This window comes from Anguilla rostrata, chromosome 2, assembly GCF_018555375.3.
Source record: "Anguilla rostrata isolate EN2019 chromosome 2, ASM1855537v3, whole genome shotgun sequence".
In the NCBI taxonomy this organism is placed as follows: domain Eukaryota; kingdom Metazoa; phylum Chordata; class Actinopteri; order Anguilliformes; family Anguillidae; genus Anguilla; species Anguilla rostrata.
Genome location: NC_057934.1, coordinates 27,124,626 through 27,138,664, shown reverse-complemented (window position 1 = coordinate 27,138,664; position 14,039 = coordinate 27,124,626). Strand labels below are relative to the sequence as shown.

At 38.7% G+C, this 14,039-nt stretch overlaps 1 protein-coding gene across 2 annotated transcripts in view; it reads left to right on the top strand.

The window, feature by feature from the left end:
• Positions 1 to 14,039, top strand: part of jupa (junction plakoglobin a) — a 67,957-nt gene that overhangs the window by 34,664 nt on the left and 19,254 nt on the right. For both annotated transcript variants that reach the window (XM_064324466.1, XM_064324465.1), the window contains 3 exons: positions 5,719 to 5,920; positions 6,880 to 7,024; positions 8,145 to 8,248. In XM_064324466.1, coding sequence (XP_064180536.1) covers positions 5,719 to 5,920; positions 6,880 to 7,024; positions 8,145 to 8,248 — 451 coding nt within the window. The remainder of the gene's footprint in view (positions 1 to 5,718; positions 5,921 to 6,879; positions 7,025 to 8,144; positions 8,249 to 14,039) is intronic.

The window sequence follows — 14,039 nt, the reverse complement described above, 5'->3', positions numbered from 1 at the left end:
TTTGTTTCATCTGACCAGAGAACACTCCTCCAAAAGGCTAAGTCTTTATCCTGGTGATCACCTGCAAACTTCATTCTGGCTCTTTAATGATTTTATGAACTATTTTGGCCATAATGATCAGCGCTAAGTATGGAGGAAAAAGGGTGAAGCTTTTAATCCAAAGAACACGATAATGAAAGACTGGCAGACAAAGCTTAAATTCTTCTTTATCACAAGTTTACATACTAAATATGCATATACTGTTTCACATGCAAAAGTCATATATCTACAACCATTTTCCTAAGTTGTTAAGTGGGTTGGCAGGTATGCGACATGCCCCATACCTATACAGCACCGAGAGTTTGGCACTTTTCAGGTTTTCCTACAGAAATAACCACAATGACTACGGACTCTCAGCCGTTAAAACATTAATTTCCGTACCTTCTGACCTCATGGCAACAGAGAGAAGTCACAAACAACTTCACACAATAAAGCCCCAAATTTAGGGGATTAAGCATTTTTTCCTTCTTCTTTTTCCTGCCCGTTTCATCGTCACAAATGTTCCAGGCTCACAAACAGTGCATCTATTTGTCACAACTCTTTGCTAGTTTTGGCGGTCAGATTGTTAGGTCAGCTGCCTAGCTTGATGAAGAGAACAAAGAGGAGTTCTAGCTACGACTAAGCGTATCAAAATGCCTTATAAACCTTATAAACACAAAAAGTGAGTCTCTGAAGAGAAAATAGAAAATGGACCAGGAGAAAAGGGTAGCCTAGATGTTGCCAGAGTTGGATGGATTTTTAATAAAGCAATCACCAAACCTTTGACTCAACTGCATCAAAAAGTCTGTCTCACCAAGGGTATATCAAGAACCTTCCTTTCTCAACTGCTGTCATTCAGGCCATGTTTTAAAATTGAGATTGTCAACCCACACCACAGTCTCCTAACATACAAAATGAATGAATGGTCTGGGTTGACTTCTTTTCATTAGAAAACATAATTGGTCTACTTCCTTCATAACTTGGCTATCCGCTAATTGGAAATACACATTGTTATCATCTCAGATTTAATGATGTAATGCTCTGAATTTGTCGGGCACGGCTTCGTTTTTTAAATATTATGACCTTGTTATAATGACAGATAAAAATCCCGCTGATCACGTACAGTGTAGGGATTGCAATGCTGTTTTGACCTACGATAGCAAGAAGAGTGATCCCACTGAACTTAGAGATATTGTCCAAGAAATAGCAGAAACTTTGCTGGCAGGGAAGGTACTAGTGAGATATGTAGGCTAAAGCAAATGGGTCTGTTAAGCCTGTTTGACAAAAACTGGAGGTGTAAGACGAGTGGTTTATTAGAATTTACTGCTCTGCTGATGGGCACTGTACCTTCTTAAGCTGTGTAGCTACTGTTTACTATCCTTTATGTAAATAAAAAAAGCCAATTGCAGTATGATAATTATAACTCAAGAGCATAATAGCTGAGCAAAGCATTATAAAACCACGTCTGTGAGCGATTTCGGTTTTGGGTTGGGTTTGGTTTTCAAATTTGGCAGTACCATTCGGGCTTAGTCGGGACGGGTCTCAAGGTCTTGGGTATGGGCCAGGATCATATCAGTTAGATCAGTAGGTTAATAGTATTACACACTGATCCTGTGAAGTAGTTAGTTACTTGGATCTGACATATTTAAGACTGGGATTGCTGTTCAATATGAGGCTTAGGGAAGACCCACAGGGTCGTGATGCGGTTGCAGAACATTATCTCCAAAGCTATATACAGTACAGACATGGTTTAAAGCTTGAAATAAAGAGCACATTTGTACCAAAATGACCAAATCCCCTGATACTATGGGGGGCTCACTCTGTAAACAAACAGGACATATTTATTCTTAAAAACAGCAAAGAAATCCAAAAATCATTTAGCATTTTCTTTATTTAGTAGTGATTACATGTACTTCTGATTCTTGTATTTTTCCAAAGGTGGGCCTAAGTGCCCCCAAAACATATCAAACGTTCAAATGGTACCAAACATCTCCATATTGGAATGTTGGGCCTCATTTATCAACCTTTCCGTAACATTGTGTGTGAATTTATGTGTGAGTGGAAAATAACAAGAAAATTCTACTGGATTTATCAAACACTCATACACAGCTTTTTCATATCCACGTGCGTATGTTCATAAATACCAATAAATTGCAAATGAAAAGCGCATTCACAGAACTTGTGATTAGCATAAATTGACACCCCTAAAATGCCATGTGAGGAGCTTGGAATTCTATTGTAGGCGATTTATAGAGGTGGCTGAGAAAAAATAAAATTTAAAAAACTTATCTGAAGCAGAGATTGAAGTGCTGTTAATGGAAGTACAAGCCAAATCATATTTTATTCATTAGTGTACGCAGCACAGTGGCAGGGCTGGGAAAGACTAAAGCCTGGCAAGCTAGAGTATAGGGGAGAGTCGCCATAAATGTAAGACTTGATAACTTTAACACAGTCAATAACTTAATATACAGTGTGCTTTGTACATATACAGGTTTGTACATGTGCAATTCAGTCCTCTGCTACCTCCCAAAGGGAAAAAGGAACGGAGCAATGTGATAACCTTTGCAGGAATTATTTCCAAAAAATGTGTTTTTGAGCAAGCTAAGTAAAAAACTGTGTGGCATTCTGTCCGCTGGATAAGCGGACTGGTCTCGGTCACACTGGCTGGTGGAGAGAGCACATGCACCTGGGTTGTGCTAACTAATCAGCCCAGATGCTTAAAGGTGTGTTCCTCTCCACAGTTCAGGGCCAAGACCAGGAGCTTACTGAGAGTGTGTTTCTTTATTTAGTTTCTTTGTTTAGTTTTTGTTTACAGTACATGTTTAACAGGGCACAAAGGTAGGAGGAGCTGGAGATGCGGGCCAGCTAGGGGCGGTGCACTGGAAACTGCTTTACGGCCTGTTGGTCGGCCTGAGAAAGGGATTGGTCTTTGTCACGCCGGCTGGTAGAGAAAATCTAATTATAAAAGTACAATATGCAAAACAAGCTTTACAACTGTGTTTTTTTAAATTTAAGTACACAATACAAACAGTTCAGAGCACTCATGAAATTAGTTTGGATCCTAACAAACTGCCATAAGAAAACTTAATAAATTCCAAATTGTTTGCATAAATGCATTTATGAATGATTTCGGGTCAGATTCAGTCAGCTCACATTTGATAAATGAAGCCCATTGTGCGTATCTTTTTTCCCAGCCATATTCTACTTCCAGAAGCTAATCTTATTGAGGGTGGTATCTCTGGAACCGCACAAATATTTTTTATTTATCCATTCTCTCTTTTGGGCTTAGCCCTTTATTTCAGTCAAAGGGTGTCCTTTTGGAGAGCTCTATATACAAAATGTGTTCATAATGGTTACTTATCACACACAATGAATTCACTTGGAAACAATCAAACCATTTGGTTTTACCTTGCTGTGCCTGCTGACCTGTGCTCAGCTTTCAGGCTGTATAATGGCATCCAGAAGTGATCTGTCAATTTTCTTTCCGTTTTTGACCCTGGGCTCTTGTTCCCTGCAGTTGCACTGCTCCATATTTTAAATTAAACATCCAACGCTTACAACAGACATGACAGAGGTCTGAAGTGTCAAATATTTTTGTAGGTACTTGAGAATGTCCAATTCCCACACTGCAGATTTGGGATAGTGTAGACAACTGTGGTTGTGGTTGTCCTCCAAAACACTTTGTGTCACCAGCTGCTTCTTTTCTGTCTGCAGCCTACAGCTAAGATTGCACAGACTGGAGTCAGAGGAAGACCTTCCATATGTAGCTTTAACTCTTTGAGCCACATCTTAATTTTTTAGAGATTAAACAGGTTTATGTAATAGAAGCCCCCCATTTTGTTCACATGACATGTCCCCATCAGGAAATTGAAGGAAGTGAAGCTTTGGCCTGGATATGATATACATTAGTTGATAAGCACTATTATTTGAGAAAAAAATAATTTTTCTATCACTCAAGTATATCTCCAAATCCAAAAGTCTCATATCATCTTGCATTACAAGAATAGGTTGTATAGAGTAACCACATCATAGAGGCATGCCAATAGGACATACAATTGCTTTATCCATCCATCCATTATATGTAGCTGCTTATTCCTGGTCAGGATCGCAGGAGTTGCTGGTTGCTGGATCTCAGCATGCACCCTGGACAGTTTGCCAGTTAATTGCAGGGCACACTCACCATTCACTTACATACTCATACCTAGGAGCAATTTAGACTCTCCAGTTAACCTCACCTGCATGTCTTTGGACTGTGGGAGGAAACCAGAGTACCCAGAGGAAACCCACGTGGACACGGGGAAAACATGCTAAGTGCACACAGAAATGCCCCGGCCGGACCCCACCCTTACAATTGCTTTATAATGTACAAAAATATAGGGAGATTACCTGGTAGAAATATGCTCCAGGAACAGAAATGGTTAAATAAAACTTATGTTTTGATGGGACTGTAACCAATTAAAATAATAAATAATTTTTTAAAAAATTAATTCTTATATAAAAAATAATGATACATTGTGAAAAAGCAAATTCTTTGATGGAGATTAAAGGGAGTGCTTTATGATGCGTCATCCAGGTTCAAGTTAGTTAACATGCAGTCTATGGATGCCCATTTGAACTTTGATCACTAGATAGTGATGAAACTAATACAAAACCAACTGAACCCTCCCTTATCCTGGGTGAGGCAACTGCCAATTGTGCATTACCCTATGGAACTATCAGTTACAGTGAGCACTGGTATGGCCTGGATTCAATCACAGAATTTGTAGCTCATTCCTGCAGCAGAGCGTGATTCCTTAACTGAATGAGTCACCCATCAGCCCTTTCCTTTTCTTTATTAAACCACAAAAGTGTTTATTGTGACTCCAATAAGCTATTGTGACATCCACAAATAGCAAAAACTGAACTGTCTGAAGCAGGGGTCATCACCGTGTTGGCTTGAGACGGACTTTTTGGTCAAAATGCAATTTTTACCACAGACATACAAAACTTGAAGTGGTCAAGTTTTAATTAATTAATTTATTAGTCTCGGAAAACATTAGATTGTCAATATTTTGACAAGAAAATGATTGCAATGTATATTATCATGGGAAAAAAATAAACTTTTTTTCCCAATCAATTTTTTTTTTGCCACGGACACAGACAGGTCTTGCCACGGACACGTTTGTCCTTGTACGGACACGTTGATGACCCCTAGTCTGAAAGTAAAGCCAAATAGCCCTTTAAATCAATATGAAATCTGTGAAATATTTACTCTGGCATGATTTGTGAGGATATAAATCTATATATAGCAATTTGGTGAAGAAATTATATGTAGTAACTGTGTTATTACCTTAAACAATTTGGTCTACATTTTTTATTTCAGCAATGTCATATCAATAAAGCATCATTAATAATGCTTAATAATGTCCACTTGACAATATCCATTCTCCTTATCTTGTTGAAAATACATTTATTGTGATTTTCTAATGAATCAAAAATATATGAATGAATTCATCAGTAACCCATTTATAATATGCATAATGCAGCTTACATAAGTCCTCCTAACTGAGACCATCAGCATGACAGATCTAAAGCAGTTTACTGAAATGAAAGCACTATTAATTAAGCTATGCTCCTGCATTGCATGAAGTGAGTGAAGCACTAATTACACAGAAATATTGGCAGAGCAGTATGAATATGTAACCCCTTTGTTTCTCTCAGCTCCCCCATGGAGTCAGTGTTGTTCTACGCCATCACTACTCTCCACAACCTGCTGTTACACCAGGAGGGAGCAAAGATGGCAGTGCGACTGGCAGATGGCCTTCAGAGGATGGTGCCCCTGCTGAAGAAAAGCAATCCTAAGTTCCTGGCCATCACCACTGACTGCCTGCAGTTGCTGTCCTATGGCAACCAAGAGAGCAAGGTAGGCATAATTTAATGTGCTGAATTTAATATGGTAATTTCCTGTTAAGTGTGCATGCATAATGATACCTAGTATTATATAAACCTTCCAGTGTAAAATCTAAATCAGTTAATCTCAAAAACTATGTTTTAAGGGAAATTTTTGTGTACGACAAAAGTATCAAAACACACTAAATTAAATTGATCAGCCCAGATGCCAATTTCAGCCTGCTCTCCATCAACGTGTATCCGCACAGAGCTTCTGGAGTTATGAGTTGAAAATTAGACTATTGTCCTTAAGAGATCCAAGCAGTATGCACTCCACACTGTATGATATACACTCAAATTCAAATATCAATTAATTTCACTGGTTCAAAAAAGTATACTCCATACCAACAGTTTGTGAACAAGCTCTACTGAAAGAGTGATATGATTTGTGGTTCCAAGTACAACACATGGGCATGTTGGAATTGAAGCGTGATTTATTAAAGTGCAAAATCTGTAAGCCTAAATTAACTTGGTCCTGTGTTTTTTCATCTTACCATCTGCAGAGAATCTGGTCATTCAAAGTATATGTGTCACATCAAAACGTCAAATCATTTATAATGGAAATAATCAGCAATTCAGCTGTTTTTCCAACAAAATTTTTTAAATGACTACACTATATGCTTGAACAATTGTCTGCAGGTGCAGGTGTAACTTGGCGGGATGTCTGCAGGTGTAACTTGGCGGGATGGCACACCTGTCATCCCAATACAGGACTGTAGCAGTTGTCAAAGCTCTGTACTGATGCACCTTGATAGGTAGCAGGCTGATGTCAGCATTCTGGCTGATCAATTTAATTTCCAGCCTTTTGAGGCTCTTGGCAAATGTAAACATTTCCCTTAAAACATTGTTTATTGTTATCAATAATGTATTTCTTGCTTTGGAAATAATGAAAAAATGTATAGGGAGGAAAAAAAAGTTGTGTTCCCCCCTCAGCTGATCATCCTTGCCAATGGTGGTCCAGAGGGACTGGTGCACATCATGAGGAACTACAACTATGAGAAGCTTCTCTGGACTACAAGCCGTGTCCTGAAGGTGCTCTCCGTCTGCCCTAGCAACAAGCCTGCAATTGTGGAGGCTGGTAGGTGAAATGGCCGACTCCCAGATCTACAATGTAGTATAATAGTTAGGGATCTATGCTTGTTACTCAGATGTTGCAGGTTTAATATTTATAATAATTAGTCGACATCCAGCTTTACAAATGGATTGTGTAAAATGTAAAATGCAAAATGTAAGCCTTCTGATTTGCTGTGGAAAACTGTCTACTAAATGCCTAAACATGAATCTAGATTGTCATAACTTTGAGCGGTTCAGGTGTCACTCAAAGACTGAAAAGTGTCACCTTAAATAACCACCAGGAATAATGAGTACCACAATGATTTAATGGAAAGTAAACAAACTCATGTTGTGATATGTAATAGAGGCCTGATTTATGTAGCCTGCTTTTCTTGTCGCACCTGCCCACACCCGCCAAGACTTTGTCCCAGGCCCGCGAAAGCCCACATACATATTGTTAGATATGGACAAATAAAACTTGAGATGTGTGCCATGACTGTTGATGACATTTGGTTAATTGATAGGATATGATATCAATGCACTTCACTCGTATTTGTTCCTAATGGCAACTGCCCGCTGATTTTTTTTTTCATTTTAAGCACTTGTTTCTTTGCATTTTCTTATTTTATTTAAATTGTTCCCTACTGCCGCACATAACATATATTAAATTAATGTTTTCTTTTTTTTAAACGCTCTGATTTCTGCCCTTTTGACAGTTTTCTGTGATTTTCAACAACTTTGCCATGACTGCTCTGTGACTTTAGCCAATAATTTCCATGAAAAACACCTAGCCGTACTGATAATATAATAGCGACAAATAACATTTCCTTGATTAATTAAAAAGTTTTGTGCGATTCATACATCATGCCTGCATAATACCAGCAGGTTCAGACATGCCTGTCTGTAGCTATGAAAATGCTGCCCACACTACCTACCTCTGCGGCAGGACCTCCGGCCCAAGACCTTTAATATGCAATACAATATATGAGAGATGTTTTGTCCGAAGTAGTCAAACATGGAAAAGCATCTTGATTTTGATGTCGGTTAAATGTGAGGCCATTCTTAACAGCCTTATCCCAGTAAACCTGGCCCTCCTATGGGAGTTTCAAGGTGATTACAAAAACGTGAGCATGCACTTTTCTCAGGTGGAATGCAGGCTCTGGGGAAGCACCTGACTGGATCCAGCCAGCGCCTCATGCAGAACTGCTTGTGGACCCTACGCAACCTATCTGATGCTGCCACCAAGCAGGTGAGTGCCTATGCCTGCACACCATCCCCTGCCAATGAGATTCAAGCAAATGTACACATTTTAAAGCTGTTAAAGACTGAAATATTCAAGACTAGAAAAGCTTGCTTTCACTATCCCCACTGTATAAAAAGCAAAAAATAGCATAGTCAATGTTTTCACAAATACATTTTTGAGGTGAAGAGTGTCATCATACATGCAACATTCTAAAAAAAAACTATTAAATAATGTAGTTCCATATTTTTTTGTAATATTTGGGACTTATATAGCATCTCATGAAAAACCAAGACCAATTGACAATTTACAAAACCTTGGGTAGTATTGCTTTGGAATACAGCTTCTTTAATTTCTGTGAGGCAAGATAGCCTATATTATTTGTAGTACAGTAACTCGGCGTCATTTTGATATCAATACTTTTAATGGCAGGACTAGATTTAGCCAGTTTGAATGAATGACTTATAGATAGTGCTTTGTATGTGTGAGTAACTTGCCATTTTTGTACGTTGAAAACGTGCTTTTCATGAGGTATCATTTATTTTTGCACTGTGTTTGTAATTAGTAAGTGAAAGTAATAATTAATAAATGAAGGCTATGACAGACATGCATATGTGGCACTTACAGAATGACGACACAAGTCTTCCAGTGCCACCTATTTTAATGAAAAGAAGCAGTTCTTTTTCACTGCAAACAAAACAAAAAACTTTTAGCTGACCACATACGCAGACACTCGCTTTCAGCTCACTTAGCTTGCTAGTATTTCAGTAAAGTTTGGTACCTAGCACGTTACAATACTGTTCTGTATTGCACTCTTTTCCTCTAACAGAAATGATTAATGTCATGAAAAGTAAGAAGCCCCATTTTTACAATGCATAAATAAGCCTTATAGCATGGTTCCTGAAGAACCCCCAGCTAACTAACCATGTGAACAGCAATATAGCCTGTGGCTAGTACACAATGTAGTTATCTTACTAACCAGTGTAGGCAACATTATTTTACAACATTCAAAAGCATGCAAAAGTCAATAGGAATTCGTAGGCATAGCAAAACTATTGAAAATCTATACTTCATACGGTCTTACCTGCAAATAAAACATAAAAGCTTTTAGCTGACCACATACGCAGACACTCGCTCTCAGCTCGCTTTCTCAGTCAGTTCAGTTGAGCTCTCAGTCAGTTGCGAGCAAACCTGAACTGGTCATTCACTCAGGCACGTGCACAGATAGACCTCAAGGGGGGCTTGAGCCCCTGCCCTTTTGCCCTTTCACTCGACAAGTGCCCTTTTGGTCGGTGGCATTTATAATTTGTCTTGTATATAAAATACAATTTATAAATACCACCAACATATATATATATATATATATATATATATATATATATATATATGCACGGGTCCGCAGTTTTAGCGTCATGCGTAAATCGCAACCCCTCAGCTGCAGTACCGGGCGCTGCTATTTTGTCTTGATCGACACAGTTGCCCACTTGTTATGGATGCACACTGCTGTACATCCGTAGATAACAGGTAACAATAATGTGAATTTCCTACTGTGTACTCTTTTACACTAAAAGATGTCATAAAACAACATCGCAGTTGAAACAACAACATTTACGATGCTCAAAATAGAATAAACTGGTTTATATCGGATTTTCCAACTTTAGACTAGGTTAAGTTATCCTATAGGCTACTAGCCCACAAGCAAGCTAGTCTAGCTAATTATGGTTAATGATAATTAATGACAGCCCCTTTGTCAAGGAAGACAACTTACAAATAGGCAATGTTTGAAGCATGTCGCTAAGATTAGTGATGTTGTAAGTGTCCCCTTTTCTTTAGTAATGCCAAGGACAGTAGGCTAGTCCGTTTGTTTAGCCAGTTGTTTCAAATGGGTGGTAGTGGCACGCTGCTAATTTAAAAAATGCAACAAAAACAAACAAAAAAAAAATGCAGTAGCCTGCTTTTGCATGTTATTGATTACTCAGAACTTAAAAAGGGAAATAGTATTTGACGTCACCGGTATTATGGGCAAATACACCTAAATGAAAAGCAAAATACACTGGGAAATTGGAGATTTATATTTATAGACGTAACATATTAACAAATTAGTCTGTTTAGTGTGTGTGTGTGTGTGTGTGTGTATGTGTGTGTGCTTGCGCGCCTGTGTGTGTGAGTGAATCGTGCCGTATTAGCATGTTTGTGGTCATGCTGTGTGGTTTATCCTCTCTTGTGATGCACAAAACGTGTTTCTAAATCATGCTGCTGTAACTCTACTGTATTTCGCAAATATACTCAGAATAACAAAATGACACAAGACATGAAAATAGATGGAAGTTATGAAATCCTCAAATCAGGCATTTCAGAGTGGCACAGCTTATCTAATCTTATTTAAAGTTACACTTGTAGTTTTTTTGCCTTAAAATATTATAAAATTAATTTTGACTGCACAAAGTAATGGCTAAATGATATTTAATCACGTTCTCATGATATCTGTAGGTGGCTTGCAATGCAACGTCTCCGTCACCATTCAATTTTAGCCTAATCTTTTTGTGCTCAGAACAGTCAGAACAGTGCACTTTCATTAGTTCATTAGTTATTCAGTGCTTTCATTTTGAAAAAACAGAAGTTTATAAAAATATAAACAAAGACAAAAAAGAACATTGGTCTACTTTTTAATATAAGTTGTATTCATAGTGAGCCAAATAGGTAAAACTGCTTCCAGGTCACTATGCATGTCAGTAAATTTTATACTATGCCGCTGTTTTGGTCCGGTTAATGGTGAACATGCAAGTAATTAATTTTGCGCATCTGCTGGTTGCAGTGCAATGCCAAGAAAAGAGAGATTAAGAAAATGTGTTTATAATATTGCATGTGCTTTGTGACAGTGTTTTGTGTTTAGTTATCCCTGTTCCTGGAATAAAGGTGAAAAACATTGAAGACTAAACTGTATGTGATGTCTGTGTGAGATGCTGTTGTAGTGTTATGGGGGATATTATCTGTAGAGCATGAACATGTCTGGATAAGTTTATTGGGTCCAAAAATTGATGACATATTACTTTAAGGAAATATGTTTCAGAAGACCCAAAACAGGGCCCATATTATGAACATAGTGTGTGATTATGAACGTGGTGTCGTGTGGCAATATCAGGATGAAAATAGTGGGGATGGTGCATGGGGTGTGGAGGTTGCCCTTTTTTTTCAATTGAGCCCCTGCCCCCCCAAAATGTCCATGTGCACGGCCCTGCGTTCACTGACTGGCTATCGTTCGAAGACTATCAGTTCAGTGATTCGTTCACTGAACGTACTAGGGATGTGACGGTACACTGAACTGATGGTACGGTTCGTATACACGGCTTTGTTCCTCTTGCTGGTAGAGAATGCAAGGAGCGAGGAGCCTCTGGGGAGAAGAGTGGGTACGGTATGGAATAATGGATAATAAATGGATAATAATCGAACATCACTCTGAACATATACCAGTTTCTCTTTCTCTCCCCCCTGTCGACCGCATCGGGTGACACCAACCCTACTGACGCCACTGACTCCGGTCAAGCACTGAACGATTCGGTGAACGAATCTTTTGACCGACTCTTTATAATTAACTGATTCTAATGATTCAGTACACTGAAAAAAACTGCTTTGCCCATCACTAGTTGCAAGTATTCCAGCAAAGCTTGCTACCAAGATGTCGTGTGCCTGCGAGTCTCACACTGACTGGCGGCCACTGCCATATACTGGCGTCAGCCGGTATCGCACTAGCTAACAGAGAGACAAAATGAATCTTGCAGTAATATGTGTCTCATGAAAAACACGTTTTCAACATACAAGAATGCCAAGTTGCTCACACACCAGGTAGCTAACGTTAAACACAGTGAAAATACAGAAAGCGGAACTGTCCCAGAAAGATTTTACAGATAAAATGTTGTCTTTTTAGTTAGCCAACAATCCAGTGTAATGAGTTAGAGATTTGCTTCAGTTGGAGGGGGGAGTGAACCTTCGTGAAAAAAATTCTTCCTAATGTTTGTATGGAATTGACCAGTTATGTCCCCTTGTTCTACTAACAGAATCTCTTGTAGTTCACTTTGTTGATCCCTTTTATAAATTTAAAAGCCTCAATCAAATCACACCTGAGTTTCCTTTTACTAAGCTTTAAGAGGTTAAGCATCTTAAGTCTTTCCTCATAGCTTTTATCTTTTGTACCAGGAATCAATTTGATTGCTGTTCTTTGAACTTTTTCCAGAGCCTCTATATCTTTCTTGTGGTACGTGTAGTACGGTCCACAGAACTGCACAAAATACTCAAACCCCTTTGCGCAATGCCCCTAGTGGTCGACATGCTTGCGTGCCTAGATTGCTCAACTAAGATATTCATTGCTCCTGCAACCAAACTATGAGTTGTCAGAAACTCTGTTTCTAGTTTCATTAGGAAACGATACACAACAACTATGCTGAATATGGAGTTTTGCAGTGCCACCATTGTCACGCTGGTCGTTCATTTAACAAGAAACCCCTCCCTGCAGTCTCATCTGAAACTACACCCCCCACCCATGACACTGGAAACTGGACAATAGCGTCTATCTGGGGATTCATGAAAATATTTTTTCACACACTGAACACTGAAATAAACAAGAGATTTGGAGACACTGAGTCCACTGCTTACTTTTTTATTCATAGATCTTTAGTAGTTTTGCGTATCCACCCTTAGATTTGATGCACTTGTGGTCAAGAAGTCTTTGATCCAGGACATGTATAGTTTAACCTGCTGTATGTTTGCAATCTCTCAGTATTTAATTGAAAAATAGAGAAAATTCTTTTTAGATTTTTTGCCTAGACAATTGCATTTATGGCACTTTTCTTCTTCCTAAATTATGAATATAAACGACTTTAAGTTAGTATTGTAAATGGTACAAATGTCTTGCTTCATTTAAGCCATCTTTTAAGTCTCTGTGATGCTCACATCTGGAGTTATAAAGCTTTAAATAGGGTACCTCCTAAATTGGCAAGGATTGGCAATATTTGCCATGTGCGCAAAGGGGTTACACATTAAAAACCATATCCCCACCTTTTTTGCCGCCGGCGACAAGGTAGACCTCAGGGTTTACAAAACTGTCTACGAACTAAAAGAAAGGCTCACATTCTGTCTGATCCCAGGAGTACTGATTTCTTACCTTAATTATATATTAAATATATATATGCAGTGAGCACCATAATTCATTGGACAGTGACACATTTTCGTTATTTTGATTCTGTACTCTAGCACTTTGAGTTTGAAAGGATACAATGTAAATGAGGTTGAAGTAAGTGCAGACTGTCAGCTTTAATTTGAGGGTATTTTCATACATATCGGACGAACCGTTTAGAAATTATAGAACCTTTTGTACATAGTCCCCCCCATTTTCGGGCATCAAAACATATTGGACAGTTTAACATAATGTAGAATAAAGTAATCATTTTTAATATTTGGTCGCATATCCTTTGCATGCAATGACTGCTTGAAGTCTGCGACGCATAGACATCACCAGACGCTGGGTATCTTCCCTGGTGATGCTCTGCCAGGCCTGTACTGCAGCCATCTTCAGTTCCTGCTTGTTTCGGGGACTTTTTGCCTTCAGTCTCCTCTTCAGCATGTAAAATGCATGTTCAATTGGATTCAGATCCGGTGATTGACTCGGCCAGTCAAGGATTTTCCACTTTTTGGCCGTCAAAATCCCCTTTGTTGCTCTAGCACTATGTTTCGGGTCATTGTCTTGTTGCATGATGAAGTGCTGTCCAATGAGTTTGGATTCATTTGGTTTTATCTGAGCGGATAA